Source organism: Pochonia chlamydosporia, chromosome 2, assembly GCF_001653235.2.
Source record: "Pochonia chlamydosporia 170 chromosome 2, whole genome shotgun sequence".
Taxonomy (NCBI): domain Eukaryota; kingdom Fungi; phylum Ascomycota; class Sordariomycetes; order Hypocreales; family Clavicipitaceae; genus Pochonia; species Pochonia chlamydosporia.
Window position 1 is genome coordinate 6,582,604 of NC_035791.1, and position 14,863 is coordinate 6,597,466.

The window sequence follows — 14,863 nt, forward strand, 5'->3', positions numbered from 1 at the left end:
CTTCATCGGCCAGAATCCGCGAGAGTGCGCATAAAGACATCACGATGCCAAGCGTTTGAGTGCGAACCGAGCCGCACCGCGCCGTCGTCAGTTCTCAATTATGTGGCGACTGTGGCGCTGGACTGCAGCAAGCGTACCCGACTCTGCTTGCTCGCGAGCCGCAAAGATATCCGAAAGTCGCACTGCTCCGTCAAAAGAGCAAGTCGTATCGCCTAGTCGGCTGAGACTGGAGGAACAACTGCGCACTACCTGGTGGGAGTGGCCGCGACAGGTGAGCCATTTTGGGCAGCGAATAACAATCGTGAGAATCTGAATCGTTTCTTTTTTGGTCTTAAGGCAGATTCTGAATGGCTTGCCGAACTTGATTGGTCCATTGAGTCCTTTACGAGAAGCGGTAGTTAAGAAAAGACGGGGCCAACTAACAAGCCTGGCATTAATTCTTCATGTATATGTGTAGACCGGCAGCTCATGGTTTATTGCTACATTATACCTGTAAGAACTTGACCTGAACGTGAGCAAAGTTAGTGGACAGCGGAGCATTTTAATGTTATAGAACTTAAAACAGCCCACCTCCTTTTTTTTTGAGTAAAGGACCTGATTTGGTGATCTTGAGGTTATGTGAAGTAGAATCGACTACAACCAGCCGATACCAACAAACAAGAGGCTGACTCCCTTCGCTCTGAGTTGTAGTTGGTCAATATATGCTATTTGCAATTGCTTAAATGAGACCACAGGTCCCCGACGCCAAGCTTTCATGCGGGCAAGTCGAAGGAAGTGTTCCGACCTACCATTGCCCTGTCACATCATCTGCTTCGCTCGAACCTAGGCACTGAGACGGCGAGAAGAAATTTATTAAGCGCCGCCAATATTTAGTTTATCCAATCCCATGAATATAATAATTTCGTAGTCCTTCTCACCCCTAATGCAATAACCAATCCGACCTAGTAAGTTGTCTATACGCTGGCTTCCCATGACCCGACTGTCCGGATTTATTCGTCTCTGGCGTTGAGAGGCCTCCATAAATGTTTACCAAGCTTCAGCAAGTCGGAACCGCGATTTTTAGTGGGATGCATTCGGCCGGAATTCGGCAAGCCAGCTTTGCGCTAGTGTCAGGCTTGCATGTACTAGCCCACGCCTTGGGGAGGGTAAAAGTTGAGCCTTACATAGTTGACGATCTCCGTGTAAAAGTGGGCGCGGGCTGGTGGGGGGTTCCCGTGCAGTTCCGAACTAAAGGCTTGGCACTTTGTCAGCCTTTGGCATCCAGTATGACAAGGGCGGCGTCGGCAGAAAATATGGTTAATGTGACGGTAGCACTAAGGCTGGTTCTAAACTTTGATTCTACACCCACCCTTAGTAGCATGATGTAAGCCATAATACGCAATTATCGGTACATTAAATAAAAGAGAGAAGCCGGTGCCTATTTTACGTTATATCCAAAGCTACAACTGTTTACGGGCGACCCTTGCTGCCTGGCTGCACACGTAACAGGACACTAGCTACCAAAAATAAGGACTATTTAGGGTACCGGGGAGAAAGCGATTTTCACAAATGGGCCATCATGGAAAGACTATTGCTGCCACAGAGTTGTTCGCCCAAGTCAGTTCCGCATGCTGCGTTATTCTGCTGCCTGTTATATCTAGCACTGTCCTCCATTCGCCGAGGTGCCACGTAGGATTGCCTCCCCATCTTACAGAGTTATAGTTTCGAGGGCGCATCCTTCGCGCCATTCTGACTGGACAAACACTTGTGATTGTAGGGGTATCCTTGTAACTCTATAACGCCTGCAATATTTTGGCAGAGTACAAAAAAGTCACATGGTGGGCAAGATCAAAGTCGATTGTCTCATTTATCCTAAATGGAGTATGGCTTGCCACTGACGATGTGCTTTTGCTGCTCTTGCTCTCTCATGTCCTGGCTGGAAACACCGCTGGCACTTGGGAGTGGTTTTCATGCGTGTTTTCTGGGTATCATTGCCTATTGTGTTGGCTATATACTGCTAGAATTTAGATTTGGATCATACCCACACCCCGAACCCTCCACCATGTTTTACTTGCCCTGAGTTGCTCTGTCACGTAAACCAGAGCAGAGTCCATTCTCTATTCAAGGAGCAAGGCAATCGACAGAGACAAAATTGCCACATGGTGCTGTGAATGTGGCCCAATGTCGAGTGAAAGGGAGTCCGAAAAGGACTCCATTAACTGGTACTTGCCTTACGGTCACGCTATTAAGAAGATTAGTAGATATTAGCTGCATGATCTCTCATGCAGCGACAAATGGATAGGCCCAAGCAATGTCCATTATAGTACAAGAGGTGTCAACACATTTGGACAACAATTAAGAATGGCCAGATGTATTTCCACAAACCGCCTAAACCTCCAAGCAGGCCCGTTTTGGGTTCACGAATGGCGGCACGGCTATCACCAAAGTAGAATCCGGTGTATGAGCCAGCGGGGGCCGCCCAGGATGGGAAACAGCCACATGGTGCTTCGACCAACGCATCATGACCGCCGTGGTCTGAGTGAATTATGCTATTAGTACCGTACCGCCTATACTGTAACAGAACTCACAGTGCAATTCGTCTACAAACACCAAACATCTACCCTCCAAGTGGTTTCATCGCCATTGTTAACCAAAGGCCGAGCCTTCTCAGCAAATAAAGACAGGTTGATAACGAGACCTTCCTCTTTCCACCCAGGAATGTTGTCCCGCTTTAGCAAGTTTAAGACCAAATTTAAACCCCTGCCGCAGACTGCTCAGCCACAGAAAGCCTTAGCTCATCGCGAACTCACGCAGTCCCAAACATCTCCACCATTGGTGACTACCCTGAAGTCTGCAGCCGAGGCGGCGACATCACTGCCCGACGTTGCTCCTTCTCAAACCTCGCTGTCGAGTCTGCAGGAGCGACTTTGGAACCAGGCATACGATGAACTTAAAGCCAGCGAGCCTAAAGCAGTCGATGCGTACGAGACGATCCTATCCAATGAACTTTGCCCAGGGAATAATATGCAAAATGAGATAGGCAAGACTCCTGATACAAGGTGTCAACAAATGCAACAGCTGGTCCATGCAGGACTAAACCGCACACTCAAGGAAGCCTCTATCAAGCAGGGAATCGGTGAATGCATGGAGGCGGTGCAAGCATTGAGAGGAATAGTCGGCCAGGCCATACAGGCTGCTCCACAAGCTGCGGTCGCATGGGTTGGTGTTTGCATTGGCTTAGAGGTATACCAGGCTCCAGGGCTCCGCGAAATGCGTACGTGGCTCTAATTAATAGCGGATAGATCATTTCGAAACCAGTCACTGAGGCTCTTAGCAATCGCAAAGGAATATCTTACGTTCTGTCGAGAGTGAATTGGTACTGGAACCTGGCGCATCTCTTATTAGACAAAAATAAGGCTGTCGACTCCTCAGCTGAGCTACGCGACGAATTAGAGAGCCATATCGTCAAACTCTACCAAAAACTCCTCTTATACCAGATAAAGAGCATCTGTCTTTATCGCCGGAAACAGCTTAGTATTATCGGCAGGGATCTACTTTCGCTTGATGACTGGGTTGGCCAACTTAGTGACATCCGAGAAGCAGAGAATGCCATCAAAAATGATGCAGAGCAGTACAATTGTGAGCAGATAAAGGAATACATTAGCAATCTCGCTACTACTGCAGCTTCCCAAGAAAAGAAGCTCGATGGCATCTATTCAGCTATTCAGGACCAAACACAGCGACAAGAGGAGAGGTATCAAGACGACAAAGACAAGCAGTGCTTGAAAGACCTATATGAAACCAATCCTATTAAGGACAAGGAGCGCATTCAGGATACAAAGGGCGGTTTACTTAGGGGCTCGTATCTCTGGATTCTTGAAAACACCGACTTCAGACAATTTCGCAATAATCCGCAGAGCCGGCTACTATGGATTAAGGGTGACCCTGGTAAAGGCAAGACTATGCTTTTGTGCGGCATTATTGACGAGCTGCAGAAAGAACCCGATACAGTCTTATCCTACTTCTTCTGCCAAGCTACCGAGGCTCAATTGAGCAACGCAACATCTGTCTTACGTGGGCTTCTGTACCTAGCCAGTTGTCAATATACTCGCTGGGACCGTTACATGTACCACGAAGTACCTTTCCCCCGATATTTTGAAGAAAGAGAGTGCGCAGCAGGAAGCAATATTTGCAAAGAATAATAGTGCCATCGTATTGCAGTTAGCGAAGCGGGAGGTAAGGAGGGCGAGCAAGGAAGGAGCCACGGTAGACAAGCGATTTCCTAGGGTGAAATTGTAACGGGCTAAGCCCGAGGTGGCTCGGCTTGCGCTCTCGCCTTTGTCTTAAGCCTTGTCACTGGTAACCCCCAGCAACAAGCGAGATTAACAGAAGCAAGCTCACAAGCCTACAAGAGCTCTGCGAGCTCTTCCTTTCCCCCTTAGCTTTGGATACTTGTTTATAGTCACCTAGCCAGTTGTCAATATACTCGCTTGGACCGTTACAGAAATCTACCACCTTAAACCACGAGAAGAAGAAGCTTAAAGCCGAAAGAAGTCTGCTAGAAGATGTAAGTAAGTACTCTAAGAGAGTGGATGCAGCCCTTCTCGGTGAACATACGCGATAGCTGTACAACAATAGACCCTAGATAGAACGTAACGTTTTAGCGCAGATAAGGACGGACATGTTAATGTTACGTTATGAGAGTCATAGTTAGCCAAATTTAATATCGTGGCGCACAGGTAATTACTGATGATGAATTTATTATTGTTCTTGTTCGTTGTCCTTCTCTTGGCAGAGGGATTCACGTTATTTATCTGAGTTCAGAAGCATAACTACCAGCCTTCAGATAAAATTCCAGGTGGTTGGCCAGCCTCTCATCTCCTGATATCTATGATTTTATGACATCTAGCAATTACTCCAAGTCTGCTTGTTCAATTAACAGAGGCAGTTTTATCTGACAGTTAAGACTTAACAGTTCCCTCTATCGAATAAAGGCAACACCTTCTAGGCAGTATGACTGTGGACACGAAGCAGAGACGATTGCTCATTTCCTATTCTGATGCACAAGATGGAGCACATACAGATGTATAAAGGTACCAAAACGCAGGAAGGAAACATGTCGTTTTTCTTGGGAGGGAAAGGACCATTAAAATGGACCCCAGACTTGAGGGCAGTGCAGGCTGCAATCCGCTTTGCGCTCGCCACTAGCCGTCTCGACTACAAGCAGACCACACAAACTACAACAACCAGTCACTACGAATTAACTTATCACTTCTACCTTATTAACACCTTGTGTGTAACGGTCCCAGCTTGTATATTGACAACTGGCTAGGTAAGTATAAACAAGTCTCAAGCTAAGGAAGAAAGAGAAAGCGGGACAAGGAAAAGGAGAGCTCGTGAGTTTAAGAAGTAATGAGAAGCAATCTCGCTTGTGATGGGTCCCGGCCTGGCAGGCCGGGACGGGGGGCGAGAGCGGCCGCCGAGCCAACCTCGGGCTCAGCCCGTTACATTGTGTTACACACAGCAGACGCCGCTTTAGCTGCCGAAAATAGGACTCTGAACACTTGGGGAATAGGCCTCAAGCTAGTCGGCTTGAATAATTACTGAACACGAGAAACTGCAGCTAAATAAGAGAACAAGCGGTAAAGGGCAGAAAATAGACGATATCAGCGCATTGACTTTATGAGGTAGTGGCTAAAACCTGAGAACCGTAAATTTTCATAGGTTTATAGCAGCTATCTTGGGTTCCACCGGGCGTAATAACTTAATAATAATAATAATAATAATAATAATAATAGTGCCATCGTAGGTATTTCTGACAATGATTTGCGACACAAGGACTCCCATTGACACTGGTGTCAACGTATTGGTACCAGTCCACCAGGTCGGAATTTGAGCGTCAAATTGGTCTTTAATCTGGAATAAAACGGCTGCATGAGAAGTTACGAAATGACATTTTTGACGCATCGATTAATTGCGCTGTTAGCTATCTCCTGGTCTATTTTTTGGTCCATAATGATATGCGGTTGGTTGGCAGTGCGCGCCGAGAGCAAAATTTGGCTGCTTGTTGAATTGGCTAAATCGGGTCACGGCACTACTTCCACTACTTGGATGGTTCAGATATAATACTCATCACTCGAGAATGAGTAAATTTAACGAAGTAGCATTCGTCAATTGTTTGCCGTCCAACCTCGAGCTGACTAGCAGCATTTCCGAAGCTATCTTTTCGCCCTAGTTTTACCTCTTAAAGTCGTCTTACTTATACCAGGAGCCAGTCACCGGCTCCGTAATCTCGCTGTCCCTGGTCCCAAAGCTCAAATGTCCTGGTGCAACTTTCGAGTAGATACCGCCATCGTTCAGTGTTGTATGCAGCTTGATAACCCCCCAACGGATCGGACTTCGGGATACTTCAAGACGATACGCCTCTGCACTTTTACTTTCCTCAAAGAAGTTTTCGGAACCACTATCTTCCTGCTGTGGGGCGACCAAGTCGGGTACGTGTATGTGACACGCTGCGCACACCACCATTGAATTGCTACCGCCTGGAGGTATGGTACCTGTTGTCTTGCGCATGGCCAAGGCAACTGGAATAATGGGGAGTAGAATTGCAGCGAAAAGCAATGCCAACAATGCAGTAGTCGAGTACCCGATGCCAACGTAAGCATCTCCACTAATACCTGATCCTCGGAACGAAGGCAGCTTCTGGTTCAGCAGTGCCTCTGACGAAGAACCCGTGCCAGTCCAGAAATAACCTACAACACACAATGTAAGCATTACGGAGTCGTATCCACATGTCGAAAGATCCTTCGCGTACCTCCTTCAAGAATAAAGACATATAGGGCATTTGATACTAGCCAGTGTAAGATAATACTGACTAAGATGAGCGGAATGCTATATCGGTATGGGAGCTGTAATCTATACGTCGACCGCTGTTGACCCTGAGGTCTGGTAACGCGGAGAGTGCGGTATCTTGTGCTGAAAGAGCTCCATTCCTTCTCAATACAGAGCTGAGTATATAGAGAGTTGTACATGAAGTAAGACAGAGACAGAAGAAGCTGTGGCAAATTAGCAGTCAGTACCGCTGGCACCAGGCTGTCGGCTCTACCCCCAGTTGGGTCGAGGATCCCATTTGTCAAGCTTTGCGAAATCGTTGGCTTCCTACTACGCTATTAGCTGAGTGGCTATCTGGTGGAATGGCTCCAAACATGTACCACTCACGTAGAATCGATGGGGTTCGTCTGTTGTGCTATTCCGAATACAGCAGCAAGAAAAGCTATATCTGAAGCAAAAAGCAGATAGCTCCACCTCCAAACTCTTCTCGACATTGCGGAGGCCCAAGATCCACCCTCTTTGTGCCATCGACATGCGTGTGGAGGGCCGGTGTGGCTCCTCATTGTGCCTGACTTTTCAGCTAGTTTTCTATTAACTGTGCACCAGCCAGCAGTGCTTGGGTCAGGGAAACGAATAAAAGTCTCAATTGCATCGCCGAGTACAACCAAGGGTTGTTCTCCGGGAAGCATAGCTATTACCCAAATGCATGACATGGTCTTAACCATGAGACACAAAACTATAACGAAGAGTATTATGTTGGATAGACCCAGCTTACAGGAGGGATATATTTCTTCCGCCAGACAGTACTGCAAGTCGAGCTTGGAAGTGCTTGGATGCTTTAGGCCGGGCCAGGACAAGTCCGTATACATCCCTCTGAGCTCTGAGAGAGAATAATCTTCGAACCCGGGTAGAAAGTCAAATGTATATTCATGACTTATTATTCCAGGGGATTTGGAAACACTCAGTGCCTGATCCCATCCCATTGCCCCGTTACAACCCTGGTGACATCCCTCGGTCTGGTGCAATGCCATATTGAAGAATGTTTTCGTCGTACAATTCGCTGCGAACCACAAGGAGTTACTTGCGTTGGCTGGTACATGTTTGCTCCATTTAGTCTCCTCGGGTTCGCTCATATGTAGCATCATATTAGATCGACTCCAACCGAGGCTATTATTGCCAGCCATCATGTAGTTGCTAGTAGAATTTTGAGACTCAACAACCCATACGACGTCGCGGAATTTAGTTCGAGCGTTGCAATACAGGTACTGTGACAAACAATCTGGGACTTCGAGACGCTTCCATTTTCCTGAATTTTGGGCTGATAATGCGATGTATTTTGACGTGTTGCTCTCCGGATCAAAGTAGTCAGATTCGGCAGTGACCCAGCCGTAACCTGCCTTGACTCCGCCGAGGGTAACATCTTTAATCAGTGGTGCTCCCGCCTTCCATAGCATTGCGCCGGGGCCAAAATACTGCGCCCCATGAACAAATCCTTCTGACGCCATCACCAAATGCCAATCTGCGCCTTGATACTCGGTTGAGAAAATGGTGCTGTTGGCAAAGAGGTGTATAGGGATAGAGCTTAAGAAGAACAACAACCAGGCCAGGCTCTTGCGCCTGGCCACATGAGAGAGATTTCCAATCGACGTTATGCCTATGGAGAGGGCTTTATTCTGTCGGTGTGCCTCGACAACCTCACTTCTTGTTGGGGAGTTTAGCACTTGCATAAAAAAATTAGATGAGGTGAGTATGCCCGTCGAGATAATATTGATCAACAAATGTAACCAAAGGTTGGTCGATTTGGCCTCGTCGCAGGTTCCCTCAAAGAATATAAGATTGGTATTTAGGCCACCGGACTGCGAACTGCTCCATGCCAGTAACGCAACAGTTAGAATAGTAAAGACGGACACACCTATGACATTGAATAGAGCGGCGCGCTGCCAGCCTTGTCCAAGATGACGGCATGTCATCGCGTGTCCTCAGATATCGACAACTTAATCACTATCACACTACCCACAGAATGGTTGGGTTTTAATACTCATTCGTTTTTAACTGCGTACAGTGCTAAATTGCCCCATAATAAAGCCAATAAGGCTTTGGCATCGCCACATAAGAGCACCGTTTACGAAACAAGGCAACAAGTCAGAATCATATCTCTGCAGATCTGTCAGATTGAGGCGCCGCTAGTGATGAATCGCACTTTGCGCAGCCACTACCTGCTGCCTATCACCTAGTATCCGCGTCAGCAAGGCTGTTAACGGTCGAGCTTGGGTGGTGGTGGGGACCCGCTTTTCGGCTGCAGGGGGTTCGCGACGATTCGCAAGGTTATCTTACCGGGTGACGGTTAGGTCAATTTTGCTAGCTAGGCTATTCTGCCCTATAGGGTCTAAGAAAAATACACAAAAGAGGGACTATTTTGATAGCAACGAAAGAAACAAGTTAATAGCTATAAGAGCTACTAGGAAAAGTGGGTCTGTTTGGCAGCTGTTAGCAGCTGGCAGGGTTTTTAGCAGTTGCTAGCTCTTCGCTTCTAAGGGGGCTAGCTACGAAGAGCTTGCAGCTGTGAGGCGTGGTGACCTGTGGGGCTGTGGGCTGTGGGCAGCTGTGGGCAGCTGGGGGCTAATTGGCATATGGTAGGGTGGTTTTGAGGATGATGGTAGTCCAGATTTGTATGGTGTGGTGTAACAGGCTGAGCCCGATGGTGGCTAGGCTTGCACTCGCCTTTGTCCCCAGCCTTGTCGCTGGTAACCCCCAGCAACACGCGAGATTAGCAGAAGCAAGCTCACAAGCCTACAAGAGCTCTGCGAGCTCTTTCTTCCTTGCTCTCCTTTTTCTCTTTCTTCTTTAGCTTTGGATACTTGTTTATAGTCGCCTAGCCAGTTGTTAATATACTCGCTTGGACCGTTACAGCTGGTCCTGTGAGCGTAACGGTAACCCGGTCGTTGGCTTGGGAAGACAGAATACAATTGGTTTGAACCGTGTGACAAATCCCTGCACCAATCCTCATTGGCTCTAAGTCTGTGACAAATCCCTGTTCAAACGTATGGAAGGAGCACCCGACCTTCCTTCGATTCGGACTCTGGATAAAGTGGCCGCCCCGGCATCACCCTCCTCGGCGAAAGTAGTTGAAGCTCCAAAGTGGAGTCCCCCACTCGGATCTGCGTCACCCATCTGGTATACCTTCCAGCCCTGCTTAGCCGCTAAAGCTAGAATTATCCTCATTGCATCGAGTCGGATCGTTGGTGCGAAGGTCTCCTCGTAGTTAACCCCGTGCTTCTGCGTAAAGCCTCTTGAGCGTGAGAATGTCTACAATGAGTTTAAGTTATACTTCCAGGCCATTATAAAAGAGCATGATGATAAAGTCAAACGTCGCATACCACCCCCCGGGCGAGTATATTCAGATGCGTCTAAGGACCTCGGCTCTCGCTCCCCTCTTCCCACTTTTCAAGTTGGTGAACCTTCTCTGTCTGAAAGTGATAGAATGATTAATTCACGGCCAGCTATATCATGGAAACGTCTCTACCGCCGTCGATCACGACTTCAGAGCCAATGAGAGATCTGCAGCTGGAAGTGAATCTTTCAGCAATAATGTAACTACTTATCTTCACCCTGTAAGAAGCCCGTCTCACACCTTTGTATAGCCTCAATGACATATACACCATTAGGAAAGAGATGGTAAGTGTGTCACGGCGACTCGCGTGCCATCATTGCCAGTCGAAGAATGCTGAATGCTCTCTTACAGAAAGATGGTTCACTGGCGAACCTTATTCCTACCAAATTAGGCGCTGCCAACAAGAAAGATCTAAATGCTGCCGTTGAAGTCGTCTGCGATCTCCGGAGATCTGTTGAGGCAATGAAAACCGCATCAGCAAAACCTGATAACTTATCGGCCTACAACAAGCGTTTCAATGACGATGTTAAGACGTGGACTAAGTCTGTTGGCATGATGCTAATCGGTATCTTGGAATACCATCTGTCATCAGCCAGATATGGGATGAAGCCATATACACAGGAGGATACCAGTATTGACTTCACTCTGTAGGCAGCAAGGTTTTCTATGCCTACCTTACTCGTACATAAATCTATCCGCAGTCTGCTGCTCAAATGTAATACCTCGGAGGCAAGACATACCGGCTTGTCAAGTACGATCCTACAAACATCCGGGGAAAGACCTCGCGGTGGTGCAAGAAGCGATGGAAGCGATGGAAAGTTGAGAGGTCCCGCCGCGATTCAAGAAAGTTGAACATGGGTAACGTTATATGCCTCTATTGAGCACTTAGTAGCTCCATAGAAGTCCAGTTTGATTATTGCGGTAACTGACAGTGACATCATTTCGAAATTAATAGAACCTCGCGAACCCCAAAAGAGTCATTAGAGCCAAGATTCATTGCTCTTTCACAATGAGAGTCGCTGGCAGCTCCAAACCATTTTTTGTGACTTAACCATGATCCGCGATATTGAGCTTGACGCGTTTAGCTGGTCTTCCATCCGAAGCAGCCTGAAGAGCGTTGCCATATCGTCCACCCTGAGCATTGACATCCGCTCCCTTTTCTAACAGCATCTGTACGACCTTGACATGCCCTTCTTTAGAAGCAGCCTGAAGAGGGTTGCCATATGCTCCACCCTGAGCATTGACATCTGCTCCCTTGTTGAATAGCATCTGTACTATCTCGATATGTCCTCCATAAGAAGCAGCCTGAAGAGCGTTGCCATAGTATCCACCCTGAGCATTGACATTCGCTCCCTTGTCGAATAGCATCTATACGACCTCGACATGTCCTCCATAAGAAGCAGCCTAAAGAGCGTTGCCGAAGTCTCCACCCTGAGCATTGGCACTTGCTCCCTTGTCGAACAGTATCTGTACGACCTCGATATGCCCTCCTTGAGAAGCAGCCTGAAGAGCGTTGCCATATCGTCCACCCTGAGCATTGACATCCGCTCCCTTTTCCAACAGCATCTGTACGACCTCGACATGACCCCGTTCGGATGCCCAATGCAATGCAGCTGCTCCATCTTCATCTGACTGATTGATCGTGCTCCCATTCCGAAGGATCAGTCTCCGGATTACGCCTTCATGTCCATTAAAGGCAGCAAGACGGGTGGCATTCATCTTGGGTCTATCTCTGTATCCCATCACTGCTTTCCAGAATATGGGATACCACAGAGCAAACCGTGCGCTGCTGACATCGTAAAGTTGATCTAACCGACTCTCCGCTTTTGACTCTGCAAGTGAAGGCAAACCTCGGACATGGTCGGGCCAATACTCTGCGGAATACTCTAGCAAACTTGGAGCACTCTCCTGGCGCGGACTGCCATCTATATCATCTAGTAGCAAATAATTAATACAGATTCCTAACATTAATTCCTCCGTGTCGCCACGTTTGAAGGACCACTCCCGATCGTCATGAGGCAAGTTTTTGTTAATCAGAAACTCTCTTGCAGTCTGGTGGATCAAGTAGACACGAGAATTATTGATAAAAACAAAGAGTCCACATAAATGACGGATCTTCTCGTTAAGCCCTGCCGGATTCAACCAAGCTTTGGCTGCAGTTCGCGAACTGGTTGACTTTGCCAACCCCAAAGCCATTGCCATTTCCTCGATCCTCAATGGACGCCGAGCGCCGACAATAATCTGGAGGATCATTTTAACATCCGACACTTTGCCAGGTGGCACTCGCTTCAAGATTTTCTCATATGCGTCACTGACGGAGCTGGGGATCAACTCAATTGATTCTCCCTCGGGCTGAAGGCTATTTTGGAACATAGTACGAATATCGTCCATGGCCAGATAGAGCCAAAGGTATGTGCGATGTTCCATCTGGAGAAGTTGCTTTTCCAGTCGCTCCTGTGTCTCCGGCGGTAGGCGCAGACTCTCGCCGAGCTCTGCTACCCGCATCCTCACAACTAGGCTGATTTCTTCATGAATTTAATCATTGTCCTCTTCCCCACGGATGTGGATATAAGGGAACGATTTTATCGCTGGACAAAAGCCGTCCTAAATGTCGGCATATGGACGACTGGTAACAAGGAACTTAATCCAGCTTTGTCGGGTTAAGGACTAACTTTGAGCGTAGAACTTTTCTAGCTTCTCTATTAATTGAACTCGATCAGATGGTCGACACTCGTCTAGTGCGTCGAAAATGCACACAGTGTTGGAAGATGCAGAATCCGACATTGCTGCAATAAAAATGCGCCAAAGTTCGTTGACCTCTTGCTGTATCTTCGTACCGTTCCTTTGCCAGCATGGCAAGGCATGTTGTAGGAGATCCGGTTGCATTCCAAATAGCTGATGGAGTACAGCACACAATGCTATTGCAAGGTTGTTCTGCTCGTCATTATCCTTGAAGAAAAAGTAGCAAACGGAAACTAAAGTGGATGATGTCTTAAGATTATTGTTAACAAGCAATTTCGCAAGAACCGATTTTCCACATCCCGGGTCGGCCGATATCCATAAAAGATCATCATGACTATTTGCATGCCAATCAAGATACTGGGAGTTCTCGAGAATCCATCGACACGTCCCGTCTACACGGTTAGGATTAATATTTTTATGTTGTTCGTAGGCGGAGGATTTAAACGCTTGGTGGCACTCTTGTTGCTCTTTAGTCAACGCCCTCATTACCTTCTCACGGTGATGGTCTTCTCGTTGCTGGAATGCCAAATCCACGCCTCTGTTGAGTTCCTTGAGTTCATCGACGATTTCTACGTGAAAGGGTCAATGCATTTGTCGTTATGCACAAAAAATCGCGGCTTCAGCGAACACAACATGGAGGCGATATAAACACCTTACTTACTAGGTAACTCTGTGGCTAATTTCTCTTGAGATACCTGGCTAGCGGGTACATAGCTGAGCAGCTCTTTCGCATACGATGCCGCAGCCAATGCCGCGTACCCTTGCCACTGCTTATTCTTGTGTGAATCGGCATAATCACAAATGCCCCGGACGACTATACAAGGAAAGTCCTGCATTAGGCCGGCCGCCTCCATTTCAAAACACAATGCTCCGGTCTCACGGCAAAGCCGTTCTCTTGTCGTCCCGTCTTTCACAACCGCATTTCCGGACGCAATGATGCCGTAGTGCACTTGCGGCCCAGCTTCTTCGCGCGTATCTCTGGGTTCTTCCCACTCTGGCACACAGCCCTCACACGTTGCTGCATTCGTAGGATGCCTGTGCTCAGTCTTGAACAATCTGTCTGTGGACGCATCGGGCCGACAAAAAATTTGCCGAGTCCGTGCATTTCTGCTGGTCGCCTTTTCGATATAGTCCGGATAGGTCGGGTCATCGATCATTGTGGCAGCTTTCATATTCGCAACGGCAGTTAGCAGAGACCGGGGTGGACTACTCAAAGAGCCAGTTCGCTGGAGTTTGCCGTCTTCCACAATTTTCCCCATATCATATTGGAGCACTCCACCACAAGTGCCGTCCGGCCGGCTGATCACGATGTCTCCCAGTCGTACATCGTGGTGCGCAGATGGAATCCCTCCTCCGATGCCAACCATCAGCCCAATCCGCAACGACTGCGAAAATGTGCGCGTCATGTTAATTGCGACTGTGGTGGCGGAAGTGGTGCCGTACTGCCCATCAGGACGGCCAGCAATCACCACAGTGTGCTTGCCAACCTTACCTAAGGTGTACGAATTCGTATCTGCCCTGTCTTGCTCATCCAAGATCCCGAAATCCTCATCCAATATCAGCTTGGCTGCGGCGACCTCAGTCTGCAAGGCACATATCCAACCGATCTGGTACTCGTCCCGGGCCGGAGGGGCCATGATGTTCTGTACAGGTCGAGATTTGATCGCCGCTTCCAAAGAGGTTCGTCCTCCCCAATCGGTTTCTGATCCAAGAGAGGCAGTAAACAAGTAGGGATCTAGAGAGGATGCGATGGCTTCCACGCGAATTGAGAGCAGCCAGAGGTGTGGAATTTGGAGAGGAGAAAAAAAGGCCATCAAGTCCCATTTTATTACACTAAGGGCAATAAGGCTCTCCCCGGGCGTAGTTGGTGATGCATTTCAGCTGTTTGACGGTGGCACAAGACGTGGTAGCAACAACTGC

The 14,863-nt window shown here is 48.0% G+C and overlaps 5 protein-coding genes across 5 annotated transcripts; 2 read left to right on the forward strand and 3 right to left on the reverse strand.

Annotated features, from left to right (window-relative positions):
• Positions 1-2,697: 2,697 nt before the first annotated feature.
• Positions 2,698-4,181, forward strand: VFPPC_11730 (nacht and wd domain-containing protein; the record flags this gene model as incomplete). Its single annotated transcript, XM_018289829.1, has 2 exons — positions 2,698-3,222; positions 3,282-4,181. The coding sequence occupies 2 exons, from the start codon at positions 2,698-2,700 to the stop codon at positions 4,179-4,181; spliced, it is 1,425 nt and encodes a 474-aa protein (XP_018135991.1).
• Positions 4,182-6,234: 2,053 nt separating this feature from the next.
• VFPPC_11729 (hypothetical protein) lies at positions 6,235-8,315 on the reverse strand (the record flags this gene model as incomplete). Its single annotated transcript, XM_022428775.1, has 4 exons — positions 6,235-6,731; positions 6,794-7,137; positions 7,198-7,390; positions 7,865-8,315. 4 exons carry the CDS (start codon positions 8,313-8,315, stop codon positions 6,235-6,237), a joined length of 1,485 nt encoding a protein of 494 aa, XP_022283897.1.
• A 2,002-nt stretch (positions 8,316-10,317) lies between these two features.
• VFPPC_14954 (hypothetical protein) lies at positions 10,318-10,852 on the forward strand (the record flags this gene model as incomplete). The annotated part of the gene is made up of 3 exons (XM_018292719.1): positions 10,318-10,400; positions 10,452-10,485; positions 10,553-10,852. The coding sequence occupies 3 exons, from the start codon at positions 10,318-10,320 to the stop codon at positions 10,850-10,852; spliced, it is 417 nt and encodes a 138-aa protein (XP_018135993.1).
• Positions 10,853-11,248: 396 nt separating this feature from the next.
• VFPPC_17116 (ankyrin repeats (3 copies) domain-containing protein) lies at positions 11,249-11,569 on the reverse strand (the record flags this gene model as incomplete). Its single annotated transcript, XM_018294865.1, has 1 exon — positions 11,249-11,569. One exon carries the CDS (start codon positions 11,567-11,569, stop codon positions 11,249-11,251), a length of 321 nt encoding a protein of 106 aa, XP_018135994.1.
• Positions 11,570-11,605: 36 nt separating this feature from the next.
• Positions 11,606-14,580, reverse strand: VFPPC_17117 (WD-repeat protein; the record flags this gene model as incomplete). Its single annotated transcript, XM_018294866.1, has 3 exons — positions 11,606-12,726; positions 12,874-13,512; positions 13,605-14,580. 3 exons carry the CDS (start codon positions 14,578-14,580, stop codon positions 11,606-11,608), a joined length of 2,736 nt encoding a protein of 911 aa, XP_018135995.1.
• Between the last annotated feature and the right edge of the window lie 283 nt (positions 14,581-14,863).